The 18,795-nt window shown below is 37.3% G+C and overlaps 2 protein-coding genes across 2 annotated transcripts in view; one reads left to right on the top strand and one right to left on the bottom strand.

The window, feature by feature from the left end:
- The first annotated feature begins 404 nt into the window (after positions 1-404).
- LOC116297722 (uncharacterized) lies at positions 405-17,065 on the top strand. Its single transcript, XM_089034541.1, has 6 exons — positions 405-711; positions 2,238-2,341; positions 2,995-4,243; positions 5,098-6,228; positions 10,159-11,309; positions 13,333-17,065. The coding sequence occupies exons 1-6, from the start codon at positions 498-500 to the stop codon at positions 13,531-13,533; spliced, it is 4,050 nt and encodes a 1,349-aa protein (XP_088890667.1). The 5' UTR covers positions 405-497; the 3' UTR covers positions 13,534-17,065.
- LOC116289189 (protein mono-ADP-ribosyltransferase PARP14) overlaps positions 16,321-18,795 on the bottom strand; it is a 20,666-nt gene continuing 18,191 nt past the window's right edge. The window contains exon 11 of the mRNA XM_089034538.1: positions 16,321-18,357. Within this exon, the coding sequence (XP_088890664.1) occupies positions 18,071-18,357 (287 nt within the window). The 3' untranslated portion in view covers positions 16,321-18,070. The remainder of the gene's footprint in view (positions 18,358-18,795) is intronic.

Here is an 18,795-nt window from a genome sequence, read left to right as displayed (position 1 = left end):
ATCGAGTTATCGCAAATGTTTCAATAAGAGTAAGCTTTCATAGTTTCTTCGACTGATTCGAAGATCACAACATCTTTGCCATCTTCTAACATCTTGGCGTCATCGACTTCGAAAAAAAAAACAACAAACAAACAAACTTATTACAGTTTTGATGCAGAGCTTTACTCATATATCTTTCTATTATCTTTCCTTCGCAATATTTGCCTTCTGTTTTCGCTTATCTTTACTTTATTATTTTTACAAACTCTATGGAATTGCTATGATCTCTGAGATATAAATTATGGGTTATTTTTAATATATATTGTTTCAGATAATGTTGCCTTACGTCATTATTGAATTCTGAGAAATGTTGGGGTCGGGGATTCCCGGAATTTTGTCTAAATGTCGACATGACACTTCCGGTTATATCAAGAATCGGGAAGGTTTTGCTTCGTTAGCACTGTCTACACCATTAAAAATTCTTGCCGTGGAAAAATAATGTTATTTTGAAGCTGATCATGGCGGGGGATGGTGTTTCTAATATCACTGATGGACCAGACATTGATGAAGAGAGAGTTTATCGTACGGTTCTCGTCAAATCGTTGTCTCCATCGACAAACAAAATAAATCTAATGATTCACTTTCAATCTCATAAAAATGGCGGAGGAGATATTGAAGAATTAAAGCTTCTTGATAATGGTTCTGCAGTCATAACCTTCGAAGAAGAGAAAGGTTGGTTTGGAATTGTAATGCTATTGCTTTGCTATGAATTGATCGAGGCTTTGAAAGCGATTCAACTACTGGTGCAAAGGGTTGCGATTCGCGTGTGAAGTCTGTCTGCTTACAGTCAAATCAGCTCATGCCGTCGTTCCTATCAAGGTTCAAAAATTCATTTCATTATTCGAAGTTTGATTTCCATCTTGCTTTGAAGCTTGCATTAATGAAACAATAGTTGTGAATTTGAATTCTGGGCTCGGATTAAAAGTTTATTTAGTTCTTCACAGATTCGTGCAAAGCTAAAATTATTTCTACACATGATTGTAGCTACCATTTTGAATTTATATATTTGGTGTGCAGTTTTTTCCTAAAAATCCTTCACAAATGAACATTTTGATGTTTTGAGGCAGAGACTGTGATTGAAATTTACAACGCTTGTTTCAGCTAGTTGATGCAAGCTTCGAATAATAATCAAACTTCCAATAATGAAATGAATCGTTGAACCTCGATAGAAACGCATGAGCTGGTTTGGCTGTAAAATATTTCATGATTTGTATGAATAATGATTTGTAATATGTAGACGATCGATCCGATGATTCTAGGAACGAGTAGTTGAGAAGTATATTGAAAATCACTTGAGCTTTGATGATAAAGGATGAGAAAACATAACATTTCATTCTTAGAAAGACTAACAGTTCAAAGAATAATAACTAAAAAATAATAACATGTTAATTTTATGAAAACCAATGTAACGCATCTCTGACCTTCCTTTCGCTCTTCTAATACGCATGCCGAATATAATCCGATAACAAACCGATTGCTTTGCCCGCCATAACTTTATAAACTGCACCAAACAAGCAGGAAGGCAGTTGAAAATCAGTTCGTGAGATTAATAAAATTCCTTGTGTGCATATTATAAATTATGTGGTGTAGCAGTAGCGCACTCGCCTATCATGTCTGCGGCGTCTGGGATAAAATTCCTGAACTTGGCGTTACATGTGGTTGACTTGATTCTAGGGTTTTTCTCTGGGCAGTTCGCTCTTTGTCCCTTAGCAAAACCTTCCTCCCTTAGTTCATCAATTGTTTATATTTCAGGGTAGGGATGGCAGTTGAAGTTTTTTTTTTTTTTTTGTGCCTTCAACCATTATTGTGAAGTCAAGATGGCAATAGTCCCGATTCAAACCTAATATACGTTGGAATAAGCGGGTTTTCGTATTTGAGATCGCGCTTCCCTTGAGAAGAAAGGCCTTTAAAAATTTAATAAAGCTAAAATTTGTAATATTAAAATTGCCATAGAATGTGTGTGCAAAAATCGTGTCAACTATTAGTCGAAAGTGATTAAAAGTACCGTGTGTAACATTAACAGCCGCCATCTTGGTTGATCAAACAAGAGAAGCCTATAACGAGGAATGCTTTGCTATCGTCAACCAAAGATTGTTAATTTTATATCCATCCATGTGCTTATTCATTTCCATTTTCTTTCCTTTCATTTCCTAACCTAATGTTAAAAGTTTATTTCATTTTATCTTGTATGTTTGAAGTTGCCCAAAGTGTACAGAAAAAGGAGCAAAAATTCGATGGCGTGTTACTGACTTTAGAGCAATACAAGGCGCACGTGCAAAATAAAGAAATGGAAAATGCCCAGGTATGTGCAGTGATATGTAACGGTAAACCTATCTGAAAAACTCAAAACCCCATTAGAGTTAAATATGAATTATATGTAGCAGTTTTGACATAGGGGGATTTTATAAATACGTGCAAGACGCTTCTTTTAAAACATATTGACGACTCTTAAACTCTAGGGTATGTAGGCTTAGCCTCACTTCTGGGGTCGGTTAACAAAAGCAGAAATTAGAATAACGAAACAAGCAACTCCTGGAATCGAGGCTAGGCCCGCATACACTGGAATTTTAAGAATCGTCAATTTCGATATGCTTTTTCTTCACGAATACTAGTTTGTGTTCCTCCCACATATTTCTATTCTTTTCAGTTTTGACTCAGGCTCTTTCTCTCTGTTTTTCACAGTTGCTTGTCTTTGTTTTGTTTTGTTTTTGTTTTTGTTGTTGTTTGATCACTGTAGATCGATCTAGAAATATCTCATATATAATAAAGGCTTTGCACCATTACTTGATGGCAGCCATAAAAGGAGGCAGAAACAATTGAATCTGGTGTAATCTGATTTATATGAGAAAGAATTCAGTTTCCCAGGACAAAAATACTCTATTTTTATGTCACCTGTCATAACTGCCATCACGTGATGATGCAAAGCCTTTATTGACTATTTTGTATGTCCCCAAGGTTTTCTCCAAGGTGTCAGCTATGATCGATCCGACCAAACTTAGCCTAACGATGCAAGAAACTCAGGTTCTACTGAAAGAAATTCGAGATAAGACTAAAGTGGACATTGCCCAGCCCCAGAATAAAAGTTATGTGTTTATTCTAACGGGTTCTTTCCAGCAAATGCAGGAATCTTATAGTTTACTTCGGAATCGTCTGTTTAAGAGCGCTGTTTGCAATGGTAATGATAGCAAACACGGGGAAAAGGCCTCGATTGGTAAAAATATACCAAAACGATTGCAAAATGGAACTGAATGTCACATGAATGGTGAAGAAGAACTTGAACTTCCTTCGATGAAGGGTGAGGCAAAAACTGCATCCAAAAAAGTCAATGACAGAGCAACAACTACCTCTAGTCAATTCTCTAAGACCTCTAAAGAATCCAGCACTTCAAAGAAGGAAGGTTCTTCCCATGATTCAAATCAGAAGAAGACAGAGAAAATTTTCCTTACAGAAAATACTATGTCATCAAAACCTTCAGTACAGTATCCAAGCCCATCCGGCACAAAAACTTTTCCAAATGGGGAAATAAGTGGCCCTAAAGATATAGATAGCTTGTTGTCCGGAGGAAAAGACAACAGTGAAATCTTATGCAGCCCACTGACGAGGAAAAGTAGCGTCAGTAGCAAAGATGTGACAGTAGACAACACCCATAAAATTGAAATTTCCAGCAAAGTATGGAATGTTTTCGTAAAGATTCATGAAAAACAGCTGCAAAGTATTACGTCTAATTTTTCAGTCCAAATAGAGCCTGAAGATAACCACTCTATGGCTATAATAAAACCCTCAGGAGAATGTACCACGGTCAAGTTGAAAATTGCAACTGAAAAGCTGAAGGGATTGTATGAAGAAGCCAGGAGTAAAATGAAGTTGGTACGTTTTGTTTTGGCCAATCCTGACAACAAAGAACACATCAGCAATCTGCGAAAGACTGTCCTTCAAGTCAGGAAAGACTTTCCTGTTTTTCTGGAGAGAGCAGAGGATAGGCAAAGCTGGGAGATTTTTGGTGAAGACAGTCAAGTCGAGAAAGGGATGAAATTGCTGGAAGAAAATGTCAAACTGGAAAGGAAGGAGCAGAATGTAGACGATGAGACAATGGAGGAGGCTGGTTCAGAGGATGAAAGCGATAATGCAGATGATCAAAGCAGTGATACTGAGAGCACTGATAGCGATGATGACATATTGGATGAGAAACTGGAACACCATTTGGGTAAGTCACATGGAAAACAGTCCCCAGTTTCCAAGCATGTTGCTCTGGCCACACATTTGTGTATTGATTCATGCGGTTCAGCTGTGAAGGTCCTTGAAATTTCAAAGTATGTTACTGTGTAATTGCTGCTGTTGTGTGCATTTTGCATTTTACTTTTGCTATCTGTGACTATTTTGAAGTTGACATGAAGCCGACGCTGAGTAATTTGATAAAGAAAAAAAAAAAGAAAAAAGAAAAAGAAAGAAAAAAAAAAGATTAATCATTAGTCTATTGCCCGAATTCTCTAGATCGGTCAATCAAATAAATCGTTTTAGTAAAAATACGCAGGTGATTATAGAAAATCTCGCGCGCTGATTGGTCAAGAAACTCACACTATCACACGATAATCACCTCGAGCGAAAATCCAAAATGGCGGCCAGCCGCTTTGTTGCTGTTACCGGGAAAAAATGCCTTTTATCTTCTTTTTTTTCCCTTTTTTTGAAAGAATCACCTGTGTATTTATACTAAAACAATTATTTGCCTCAGGCTCAGTGATTATTGGGGGGTAAATATTCCCCGATAAAAATAATCACTTCGTCTTCGGCGAATAATAATTGTTAAATAATATGTAAATGTACATCAAACATCGAAGGAGCTTTTTTTTTCTTTGAACTATGAAGCTAGCATAGTTCGCTGTCTCGATCAGGGAGAAGCAAAGAAAACAGTGATAAACCGATATAGTATCCAAAACTGACGTCTTGTTTCTTCGGGTCTTAGTGTATACTAACGAGGTTTTCTGATTTTACTTTTTCTCTCACTTGACTCGATTTTTTCATGATCCAGTATGTTTTTTTCTTTTTTCTTTTTCTTTCTAGAAATGGTCAAGGTGTCTGCGTACAGAGGTAACATAACCGAAGAAAAGTGTGACGTTATTGTAAATGCAGCCAATGAAAAGCTTGAACATGGAGGAGGCGTTGCGAGTGCTATTGCATTCAAGGGAGGCTCATCGATACAAGACGAATGCGATAGGATTGTTAATGCCAAAGGAAAACTTAACGTTGGAGATGCGGTAATTTCTCCTTCGGGGTTTTTAAGGTGTAAAATGATCATCCATGCAGTAGGCCCAAACTGGAATATTGACAAAGGAGAGAAAGGCAAAGCGCTGTTAAAGAAAGCATGTAAAGAAAGCTTGATTCAGGCCGAGAGGTACAGGTTTAAATCCATTGCGTTTCCAGCTATCAGTTCCGGAATCTTTGGCATGCCAAAACATATATGTGCACAAGTTATGTTTGATGCTGTCGAGGAATATAGCAAAAGTGTCCCCTCAACTGGAGAGTATGGATTGCGTGACATACGATTCGTGAACAATGACGTCAAGACCGTCAAAGTATTTAGGAGTGAGTTTAAAGCCAGGTATGGAAATGGGAAAGTAATAGAAAACAAAAGAGATTGCATAGAATCTGGTGATTTGCCTTATCTGGTGGGACATCCATCCATTGGTGTAGACAATTCGTCCAATATTTCCCGACCTTGGAATGGCAGCAACGAAACCACAATAAAAACTAAAAGTATTAACACTGAATTTACTAAACACTCAAAAAATATATCCTCTAGCGAAAGCCATTCAAGGAGTCAAGAGAATGGCCTGTCCCTCTTGCCTCGTGGTGGAAGACCACTAAAAGAGGACTCTAGTCAATCCTTGATTGATAACAAGGGAAAAGCGAGGCACCAAAAAAAAACTCGGTGTGAAAGACCAGTAAGAGAAGACTCTGGCCAACCCTTGCCTAATAAGATGGAAGAAAACTTGCTCCAAAATCAGCCAAGAAGGGGTAAAAGTCTCCCTGTGAAGTCTAAGGGTGTAGAACCAAGGAACCACTCAGACTCAGGCAAGCATGGCGTAGTCAAATCGGATTTCTTTGGCGGCGGTGCGCGACCAAAGCAAAGTCAAAGTCAGCATACTGAGCATCTACTGGCTTATTCTTCAGTAATCAAAACGAAACAAGAAGGTAACATCGAATACTGTTTGAAAAAAATAACATATGCCAATGTCCTTTAGTTATCATGCGTTACCACTGTTACGATCATTGCTGATCGAAATAACAAACCAAACAGTTGCGACAGAAAAGTCGGGCAAAATGCTACCATCACTCAAATAAACCGTTATTCTAGGTTCTCATGTAATCCCCCACTTATTTATTTGTCGGTAGTCTATTGCCCGATATGATTTTTCTGTCGCGACTGTTGTGTTAATAAACACGTACTAACAATTCATTTTGGTTTTCTGGAGACACGTGCTTACGGACAGACTTATTTAGCCACTCATGAAAAGACAAATTATCTTCAGCTCTTAAGCGAAGCAGTTGCATGAAATTAGATGAATCGTCATTGTTATTGCCTCGAAGTGCAAGTCCTTGCCTCGCAAGAAATCGGAGGCATGGCAAAATAATATTAAGCATGTCCCTTGCTTGTGTTATGAGAGAGAAAATTAATGTTTTTACAGACTAAGCTAGACATCAGTTTTCTAATTACTATTTCTTATCGTATGAAAACAAGATAAAAAACGATAAATTAGTTATTGAAAATATCGATATAAGATTTCAGTAAGGCTGCCATCACGCACGAGTTTAGATGATGGTATGCTTTGAATTTACAAGTAAACTACTTAGCTCCTCCCATTAGCATGTACACCTATGGTTACACCCTAAACACTCTTTCCCCCTTTGCTTAGTTATTTTATCACTATTCTTTTAAATTTTATGATATAATTATTCCTCGTAGACCTTTCTATACATTTACCATATATTCACATATTATCTTTAGTTTAAGGTATGTTTAGTTCTATGATTTTCACTCGTATTATTGTTTAATAAGATATCACACTTAGGAATTTACTATTTCCATTAGCCAATCAGCACAGCGATGATATCATATTGATTGTAGAATGACACATGTCATGAAGTTATTATAAATAGAGCTCATGTAATTAGTTTAAGTCAGAAGAGTAGAGATAGAGTATAGAAGAAGAGAAAGTGGAATAAAGATCCCGTAGCTCGTACCGAGAGCGGTCCATCCCATAACACTTGTTCCTTTTGTGCTTTATGCATAGTAGATAATTGCTCCCCCACATCCCGCGTACTCTTTGGAAGTGTAACAACAACTCCGACAGCTTCTTTATGGCACTGGGATTCGGTATGCTTCTTAAATGCTGCTGTAGCATCTTTCCAACCAGAGAAACCTTTTGTGATCTGAGAAATGTAGCAAACAATAGAATATAATAGTTTAATATATAAGGGATAATAAAGCGGCATGGTATCAAAAGTCAAAAGTGGAAAACTGGATTAAATTAAATTGAGTTTTAATAGTTATACATAGACTTGGAGATATGTACAATATACACTTATTTCAATAAAGTTAGTCACCCGAAAAGCTACAAAGCTGAGGCCGACAAGGATTATGGGTAGATTCATTTTACACGTTCAACCGCTTGATAACTGTTCATGGACTTGCGAATTTTTTACCGGTTACAGTATCACCTCTTCTGAGCATCATCGAGCTGAAGTTTGTATTAAAAAAGCTTTGTATATATATATATATATGCTTATTTGAGTTTCCCATGATGCTTAGTGATCTCAGCTTTCTAGGTTTTTGGTGACTAACTTTATTGAAATAAGTGTATACATCAGCGTTACAGACCATGATATATAGGTCTAGGAGGTAATCAACAGAGTCAAAGTAGATGCCTTACACATTGTTTATTTAACAACCATTTTGATGAACAATTTATTAAACACAATGTAAAATAAGTGATAATTAATATTAGTAATATTATAACAATAATATTAACAACAATACAAATACTTTTTTTAAATGATAATATTTTGCCAACGTGGCAACGGAAGATACTATAGGGAAAACCCCCTCATGCATATGTCACTGATCAGTCTCCCTCGCAGCCGTGTTTAGTGTGTTTACGCGTTACGTTGCGTGACACACTAACACGGCTGCTAGGGAGACTATTAAATGGCACTTGTTATATCATAATTACTAAAAAATTGAAACTGGCTAAAGATGATAAGGCTTGAGACCTTAAATATGTGCAGTTTGATAGCGTGAGAAATTTTAACTGCGGCGAGGCCTTTAGAAAATCAAAGTTGTCAATATTAGTAAATGACAGGTCTAATTTTAATAGTCGAAGACATTGTCGTAGTTAAATTCTTAATATGCATTTGCATTTGCAGTGTATTGCATAAATTCAATTCCACTATTTCCATGGAATGTTGGATAATTCTCTCAACTTCACTTGTGCGCGTTAAAAATCGACCTTGACCAAGACAAACCTTTCTCCATGGCATTAAATTTTCGAAAAAATAATTCCATTTCTTGCATACAGTTGATAATGTTCTCAGGCCCTCCGGTAATGTTAAATAGGAAAATATATCGGAAAGAATTTCTGCTGGTAAGGAATTCATGCTGTAGGTGACGGCTAGGTTTGCTGATAAATTTCTAGCTCGATACCTGCAGATGAAATTTGCAAACGAAAAATTGGTGCTATGGAATAAAAACATAGACTGATTGAGGGCTATCAGTTGTCAAATATCAGCCAAGTAGTAAATTTCGGGTTTCAATTTAGTCTACTAAGACAGAATCGTCAGTAATACATAAAAGCTTTATTGATATAGCCATAAATTAAAATACCGAACAGACGGCACTAAGGATATTATGTAAACTTAAAAAATATACTTACAAATACTTCAGAAGCTCGTTGACTTGTCTTTATCGAACCACTTTTGAAGGCCTTCACACAAATATGGCAAAAGACAACATCTTCTTGCTCGTTATAGTGCAGCTTCTCAAACCACTGGCTTTGCGCCGAACAAAGTACCGGCTTGGACTTTCCAAAGGATCTTTTTGGGAAAACAAAACTACTTCTAGGATGGATAGGAATCTCTGGATTCTCTTGTAGTCTTGACTGCATTGATTGGTTGAAGTATAAGCGAGTTGCAGATACACGAATTAAGTTAGCTGGTTTAAGACGAACTGATAGATAAATACCGGCTCACACACACATATTGCGGATTTCCCGCCAAATTAATGACATCGATATCACGTGAGAAGTGTTTGTTAATTTTTCTTCTAATCATTTTTTAAAAATCTTTTTTTCAATGAGTTTTCTCATTTTTATTTTTATTCTTTTATTTTATTTATTTATTTCTTTTTCCCCCCCGAAAGTTGGCTTGGTTATCATGATCATCATCGTCATGATCATAGGACAATAACATGACTTTTGAAGGGCATATTGTTTATTTGTAGCTCGAGTAGCATCATTTGCTCCCGAGCGTAGCGAAGGTGCAAATGATGTTACAAGGGCCACAAATAAACAATATGCCCTCCAAAAGTCATGTTGTTATATCATTATCATCAATAAGCTAAGTCAACATTTAGCAAATGTTCCAAATGTCACAACTTTGGCTACTCATTTTCTAGTTCAAAATTTGGATAATTTTCCATGTTACAACGGTATTTTGACGAAAAAAAGTCGCCTCAAATCTCTTCACACTCAAAACAAAAACCGAGTTGGTGCATAACAACTCGTGCGCTTTCAAATGGTTTTCTCGTTGACACTTGATTGGTCAAGAACGGTCGTGCGAGCCCTTTATAGCCAATCAGCAACAGGGCTGCAAATGTATTTGCAGCACTCCAAAATCCATTTACGCCCGCTGGCCGCGCGTTTTCAAAAGGGCAGTTTATTATTTGGCTTAGTTTATTGGTGATAATGATTATTATCATAATCATTAATATCAGGCGTTATCAACATCATCATCATCATTATCGTTATCATGATCGTTACTATCCGTTCGTCCGTTGCGTTGCGTTGCGTTCGTTCGTTTGTTTGTTTGCTTGGTTATTTATTTATATATTTGTTTTATGGACCTTAGAAACCGAAAGAAAGGCTCATCAAGCAACAAACCAGGGAAAAGATGAATTGCAAAGGACCTTAGACACCGAAAGACAAGCGCATCAAGCAACCAACCAGAGAAAAGATGAATTGCAAAGGATCTTAGAAACCGAAAGACAGGCTCATCAAGCAACAAACCTGAGAAAAGATGAATTGCAAAGGACCTTAGAAACCGAAAAACAGGCTCATCAAGCAACAAACCTGAGAAAAGATGAATTGCAAAGGATCTTAGAAACCGAAAGACAGGCTCATCAAGCAACAAACCTGAGAAAAGATGAATTGCAAAGGATCTTAGAAACCGAAAGACAGGCTCATCAAGCAACAAACCTGAGAAAAGATGAATTGCAAAGGACCTTAGAAACCGAAAGACAGGCTCATCAAGCAACAAACCAGAGAAAAGATGCATTGCAAAGGACCTTAGAAAGCGAAAGACAGGCTCATCGAGCAACAAGCCAGAGAAAAGAAGCGCTTGAAGTATCTTTAGAAGAAGAAAGGCAAAGAATCGATGAACTCCTTGCAACACAAGCCACATTGCAACGATCTGTCGAGGACTACCGAGCTTCGACGAAATCTTGCGATTGGGTTTTTGTCCGCGATGAAATAATGATGACCAAAAACCTCATTGGGAAAGGAGCATGGGGTAGCGTAACAGAGGGAACATTCCGTGGATGTGAAGTTGCAGTGAAACAAATTCATCAGCTTATTCTCTCAGATCACAACAGAAGACTTTTCGAGCGTGAAATAGGTATAGCTTCAAGATGTCGTCATCCTTGTCTTCTTCAGTTTATTGGAGCAACCAACGATAATCAAAGTCCTCTTTTTGTTACGGAACTTTTGGATTCTAGCCTAAGAGCACTTTTGCATGAACGTGCATTGAATCCTACTGAGATCATTACCATTGCTCTAGATGTTGCCAAAGGGTTAAACTACTTACATCTCATTAGACCCACACCTATCATCCATCGAGACATCAGCAGTGCAAACGTGTTACTTTGGAAACACAATACTTACTGGCGAGCAAAAGTATCAGATTTTGGTACTGCTAACTTCTTACATCAGTCTATGACTGTTAGTCCTGGAGCTCCGGTGTACTCAGCACCCGAATCATTTACGTCAACACAAACACCCAAGGTAAAGTATATTTTAGCATTTCATAGGTTTTGGCTAACGTTAATATTATTCTTTCATAATGTTGTTATTACTTTTGCTAGCTTTCTTAGCCTTTTTTTTTTTTTGTTTTTCTTGCTGTCATTGTTAATGTTTTTTAATAATATATTTAAACTTGTGCCGATGTTGATCTTTTTCCTTTACATAATTAATCCATTACGAATTTAGAACAAAAAATATTTTCATATTAAAAGAAGACTGCGAAAGAATGAAACACGTCTAGCACCAATAACCCAATTCAAGGACTCGCTAAAGCAACACACGCACACACACTAACACAATAAAGAAAACATGAAATTGGTAACTTGGAACTTAGGACCAGGGCAAACGTCGGACTAACGTCGCACCGAACCTATTTAACATAGGTTCGGGGGAAGGTCGATTAAGGGCGTTTTTAAAACGGCGTTTGCCGCAAAGTCGCTCCAGAGTCGTAATGTCCGACTTGGCTAGTTGAACTTATGCCTTAGGCCCAGGGTAAACGTCGAACTAACCATGAGCTAAATTTAGTTGAACCTATTAATGGTAGTAATTGAACTGAGTGGAGTGCAATTTGGTCTGAAATCAAACGCGCGATTACAAAATCGCACGACCCCGTAGCGGGAGTGCGATTTATAATTGCAAGTTTGATTTCAGACCAAAATTCCACGACACGAAGTTCAGTTACCACTTAATCATATCCTTTTTGTAATCACACTCGAGAAAAAGACACAATAAAGAGTGCAGAATAATCAATTTAATGTAGTGGAAGAAATAAATGCGAAAAAAACATCAAAAAAAATTTTTTTATTGTTGATTTTTTTGTTTCATTTTGTTTTATTTTATTGTTTAAAAAAAAAATTTTTTTAGGATGCGATTAAGAGCTCCTAAAGATCGCACTCCTTTGAACCAATCAGATTGCAGGATTTGGTAGTGATTACAAAAATGATACGATTATATTTGAAATAGGTTCATGTCTAGTACGACGTTTGCTGCAATTGAGAACGACCCTATTGAATAGGTTCGAGTCCAGCATAAGTTCGACAAGCCAAGTCGGACATTACGACTCTGGAGCGACTTTGCGGCAAACGCCGTTTTAAAAACGTTCCGAACTGAAGTCATAAATTATGCAAAATAGTAAATAAATCATGCAAGTTGCATGAGTTACACCAAAGCCGTGAAAACAACCACTCCCCCAACTCCCAAACACTCATTCCCCCCTGTTGAGCATGCGCTATACAAAGATGAGTAATGAACGAGACCGAGGAGCTCTGGATACGAAAATAAATTCAAAACTACTCAAACCGCGTTTAGAAAATCCTTGCCACGAGACGAGACTCTTGAGTTTCGTAGTTTTTGTTTTGACCAAACGAAATTTGTTTGCCTGGTTTGTGAGATGCCGACCTGCAATAAATGTGGTGTATCCGAGAGCAACGAAGATGAGCCGGGCTGGACGGCGGGCAAAAGCGTTGTGTATTGTGAATGCTGCGAGAGAGGGGAAAAAAAAAAAAAGAACGAAAAACATGTTTTAATTGTGGTCGAGCGCTATATTTCGCTATTACAAGGATATGCATTAATCCGGAAAAGACAAACAAATGTCCGTTTCCCCGTGCATTTTCATGTCCAATTAAAATTATAATAACAATGGGTGAGTGAATTAAGATCAACATCGGTTCGACGTTTGCCGCCACGTAGGCCCTTAGTCGACCTTCCACCGAACCTATGTTAAATAGATTCGGTGCTACGTTAGTCCGACGTTTGCCCTGGGCCTTAGTCTCCTACGCAGCCGCTATAAGTGTCGTCACGCAAAGCTCACACTCCCTTAAGTAGCGGCTACTTAGGAGAGTGTGATCGTTGCGTGACGACACTAATAGCGGCTGCGTAGACTACTTTAGGGCTGCATCCAGGAGACATGTTCAAATACAATGCTTGAAAAAATCAGAAAAAAAATAATATGAATAAGATCAGAGGTTTCAAAATATATTTTCAGTCTATTATTTGTTATCCTTAGGTTGATGTTTACAGCTTCGGGGTTCTGCTTTGCGAGATGTTTGTTCGGGATTTCCCTGATGTAGCTCGAAGAAACGAACAAATTGCTATGGTTTCCAATGAATTATTCAGAAGGCTCATAAGAAAATGTTTGCAACAAGATCCTAATAGTCGTCCTTCGATGGCAGAAATACTGGAAGAACTGAAAAGCTATCAAAACTAACGTCGATAAAAACATGAAGGTTCGTCGATCTAAACTCTTTAATAATTTCATCGCAATACTTAGCTGCAAATTTTTATTTTAAGAATATCTTAAAGCTTAAAACAGTTTTATTGATGAATCTTATAATCTTACAATATCTTACAGTATTAAGCAGTGTTTAGCAGTTGGAGATTGAGGCATGTAGTCGGGACATCCTGTAGACAGTCCTTTAAGAAAAGGGGATACCGGCATTTGGCAGCCTAACTTATGATGTGTGTAAAACTATGTATCTTACCCGGCTTATCTATTGAGAAGATACTTCTAAACGATAGACTAGACATATATCATATCAAACAATCAGGGCTCAGCTGATGTCTCCTTCTTGTTAAAAAAAGGACTAGGAAGAGCTTAGCAAACTTAGAAAATACAAATAGGAAGCTTGAGACAGAAGAGAAAGCGCTCACGCAGAAGCTAGAAAAATCAAAACAAAAGTTTACAAATCGAGCTCAGCAGAGAAAGATCTGAAGCCATTTTATTCATCAAAGAAAAACTATCAATCCAAATATGGAATTCCTTATTCCATATATGTAGTACGCTCGCTCCGAGCTCCACCTTCGGCACTAATCTATTACGGAAAACTTGATATGTGTATCCACACTTGCCTTGTTTGTTTAATTATTATTATTAAATCAAGTAATTGTTTTTGAAAATTTCTTGGGTATTAGGGTATTACTGATGGCATGGCGGTCATGCACTCTCGAGTTCTATTCCTGGACTCGGCATCACATGTCAGTAGAGTTTATATGTCTCTCCCTTGAATCGGGTTTTCTAATTTAAACCTCTCTCCGTATAACACCTCTCTTATTCGATGTGTGAGATAGCCGTGCCTTCACACATATATATTATTCAATAAAGGTAGTCGCCAAAAACCTTAAAAGCTGAGATTGCCGTGGGCCATGGAAAACGTTTCATAACCAACAAATAAACTTTTGATACAAATGGTCACTTGTCTTGAGGAAGCTCACAGGTGAAACTGTAACTGGTAAAATTTCCCAGGTCTATCGATGGTTATGATTATAACAAGTAAAATGTACTGAACTACCCATAATCCTCAGAAGTCTCAGCCTTGTACGTTTTTAAGGTGACTTTTGAAACGGGTATGTATACCCAGAAGTTGTTTCATTGTTTTATTGTAATTAAAAGGTCAAATGTAACTGATATATTTTGTCAACAACACATTTTCCACATTAGTTTACTTCATAATTTTGTACAAGAATTACTCACCTATATGACTTTATTAAAAACACTCACCTTATTAAAAAGCACTTATTAAAATATATTGGTGATGAAAGGTCTCCTAGATTGATGTAATAATTTTTGATATTGATATGCATTTGTCATATAAAAATATCTCGTGGTTGATTGCTTCATATTTATTGTGCATGACAAACCTGAGCAGGCTATATGTCATAGTACGCTAGAACAGCAAGTCCTAGATAGATAGATATATATAAAGAAAACGACAAAAGGATCCCGCGAGAACAATATACCTTCCGCTCCACTTTTCCAAATGCAAATGCACAATGTAAATTTATTTGTTGATGTTTTTCTTTTTGGCCTCTGGAGGATAACTTTGAAATATTAACTGTATTGTTGCATATATTTGTAGAAAGTTATCCATCTTCTTGTGGGGCTTAGGATAACCATTGCTAAGACAGTAGTAAACTGTAAAATCTGGAAAAAAACTGTTTTTTGAGAGTACGCATTCTAACCTTTTTTCTTATATCAAGCCCTCTCGGGACTTATCATCTTGTAGTGCTTTTTGGACTATCCCCGGGGCTTATTAAAAGGGGAAATAGATGCTAGGGACTTATTAATTGGATAACGTTTCCTGATCTATGGGAAGTTACTTTTATTCATAATTTCAACAGGTGAAACGACTTATTATTCCCTGCCAAGAGAAAAGGACCATAATGTTCCTTAAGGGTAAGGGCTTATTCCGGGGTATAGGCTTTTTTTTTTTTTTTTTTCATCTCAAAATGGGGGGGGCTTATTGCTGCAATTTTCATAAACATGCAAACTCGGTAGCTGCGAGCTGCACGACGAAATTTGGTTTTTAGCTGCCGCCAGTCAAAAATATGAAAGGTTCCGACTGAAAACCTAAATTTCAGCGTTCAGCTCACAAGTAACGAGTTCGCATGTTTATGAAAATGGCAATAAGACTAGTGGCAAAATAGAGAAAAGGCGTTATCATTCTTAGCAATGTGATAATAAAATTGCTGCTCTGTTCCGTACAACATTTCCCCATTTTAGACCAATTCAGACTAGTAGAGGTTTTGCACCATTACGTGCCCATCCCATAATACTGCTTGGGCTTCCTTTGGTTAGATGGGAGAACAAAATCCCTCTGCTCTTGGGAATTTTATCCTTTCTTATGTAAAACGACTGTATTGTTCCTGCCATCTAGCATGGCTGCCGTCACAACGTGGTGGTGCAAAACCTCTATTGGGAAAGAGTTCTTTGTTTCACATTAATGCAGAATAGAGTGCACATCATGTAACCGTGAAACAATTACTAGCCACACACCGCTTAAACTGAGTATTTAATTATCAACTATTTGGGTGAAAAATAGCAGCAAAATAGTTGCTATTAGACAATAAATCTTTGGATCTGTTTCACGGATATATGGCGCACACTCTAACAATAAAAAATAATCTCATTTATCGTAACAAAGCGAACAAGAAACTATGCGAATAAATTGAGGTTCCCGCTGTAAAACACAGGCAAAAATTAAAAGTTTGATTAAAATCAGTGGATACATTATTTATTTCAACTTGATCTAAAACACCGCTCCTGAAGAACACTTTAGTCCTAGTAATAAATTAGTAAGCAGTGCTTTAAATCTTAAGACTTCAGTGAAGTATATATGTCATAATACCAAGAATGAAGCCAGATAAGGAAACCAGCTACATATACTTATTTCAATAAAGTTAGTCGCCTGAAATGCTACAAAGGTGATAACGACAAGGATTATGGGTAGATACATTTAACAAGTTCCAGACGCTTGATAACTGTTTATGTACTTACACATCTTTTACTAGTTACAGTCTCGCCTCTTCTTAGCATTTTCAAGCTGCGGTCTGTATCAAAAAGGCTTTACTTTTGTGGATATGAGAAGTTTTCCATGATCCTCAGTGATCTCAGCTTTCTAGGTTTTTGGCCACTAACTTTACTGAAATATGTGTATAAAAAATAAAATAAAAAAAGTCCTTTGGCTCTTCCGCGCCTTCGCGAAAGCAAGGAAAGGGGGAGCGAAAAGACGTCTGTTTTCTCAGGCTACCAACCACATAATCGTTAGTGCAAATACAAGAGTAGTAAATATAGACCTTATTAATAATAAAAAGTTTAAGTTTAACCAGCATATCGAGTATATAACTATAACGTTCAATAAAACTCTGCTTCATCATGCATCGATGGATACATTTGTATCATGTAAATAGACTTCTATGCAACTGAATACCAGCCACTTCATTAAACATTGCATTTGTATACAGTAATAGTCACCAGGTAATTTAGAATCTAAGCGCGCAATGCATTGATTGTCACAGCGAATATTTCCAAGTATTTTTTATTATCACTTGTCAAAACCAAATATTTTCCCCAACGACAAAGAAAATTACTATTTCTAAAAGATAATTTGGTGAATCCTCCCGCGGAGAATTCGAAGTTTTATTTTATTTTTGGGCAAAAGCTGTTGTTTATCGAGCTAAAAACCTGGCCTAGGAAATATTAAGCTTTAAATAAAATGTTCGCTGACTGGCTAATTTGTTCTGGTTGAGAGAAGCGCAATCACCTGGCATTACATGATAATGAATTTTAGCAGGTCTCAGAGTTGGAAGGGGCGTTGTATTTAGCAGTGCCGACTACTTAAATCAATAAGATCGGGACCATCGTTATGATCTTGCTGCTTATGGGAAATGAAGGCCCCAAAATCGAGGGAGCGAAGGCTCAAACCTTGTATGTACGCTTATATATATATATATATATATATATTTAGAATCAGCTATACGAATACATAAGCCAGTATATTCATAGGCTATTTGCTAAGCTATCCGAATACTAAAATAGAGATACAATATAGACCCCTTGCATGTGACGTCAAAGCAGCTCAATTTGGAGAACAAAACAAAATTAAAATTTTCAATGTCATGAGAATAGACCATAACCCTAATGACGTTTCATACCTAAACTACCACAATCCTTCAAATTATTTTTTTCACATTTAATTGTTAAAACTTCTCTGAGAATCCCAAGACAATAGTGTAAATTAGCATAACGAAAAAGTTACCTAAAAGGATTCTGGAACTGTGGTTGTAAATTGAGCTGCATTCCTACGTGCTGCAAGTGAGTATATAAGTTAAATAACTGTTCTAAAACCTAGTTAAGCATTAAGCTAACATCTTAGCTCACTTTAAAGTGAAGCAAAGGATTTATTAGGCCCTAGGTGTCACAAGGGCATAATGATGATAAAATACAGTAGCTTAGCCCGTTATCAGATTCACTGAAATGTTATAAGATATTCGGGATAGCACTGCCAATCAAAGAAAGCTACAAAGATAGATGGGTTTGCCACGTCGTCTACTACTGTGTCGTACCTATCTGTAATGTTTGCAGGACTCTTTGGTGGAGGTACGCTCATAGACTTGTCCCCAACAGTATATTCACCCGTTAATACACGTGCCACGTACATATAACGATTGCCATTTGGATCTGGTGGCGAGTAATTTGATCTCGCAGAGAATTCTGCATCTACAGCGAAGTACACTCCTTGACCGTAGTAAGTAGCTGAAATTAGAAATATGTCATTGGACCACTATACATTCAATTCTGCCAACGACAAAGCCGTCTTTAGACTGCGAGCGCGCAGACCCTGTTTCCCTCGGTCACTGTTTGGCTTTTGCTATGGGTCAATTTTGCCGAGCGAGGATAAGTCTAATGTCCACCGGGGAGGGGTGTGGGCGGGTATTTTCCTTTCATCCCTCATTCCCATCACCCCTCCCCCTTGTACATTTTGATACAAGTATTAAGCTGCGCTATGGGCCGTTGTGAATTTGATGGCTGAATTTGAGCGTGTCAAATCAAAAGGGAGAACATTAGATTATACGAATTATGTAAGGGCAAATGTTACAGTTTTTGTTGCAATCATTTGGAGTAGGATATAAAAACAAATCTGTATAGTAAAAAAGAAATGCACCAGCTCTTCCGCCTTCGACCAGTTCCAAT

This window comes from Actinia tenebrosa, unplaced genomic scaffold, assembly GCF_029948245.1.
Source record: "Actinia tenebrosa isolate PJP-AT-01 unplaced genomic scaffold, QUT_ActTen_1.0 PGA_scaffold2__45_contigs__length_23673736, whole genome shotgun sequence".
Taxonomy (NCBI): domain Eukaryota; kingdom Metazoa; phylum Cnidaria; class Anthozoa; order Actiniaria; family Actiniidae; genus Actinia; species Actinia tenebrosa.
The sequence above is the reverse complement of the archived record's forward strand: the minus strand, read 5'-3'. Positions and strand labels throughout refer to the sequence as shown.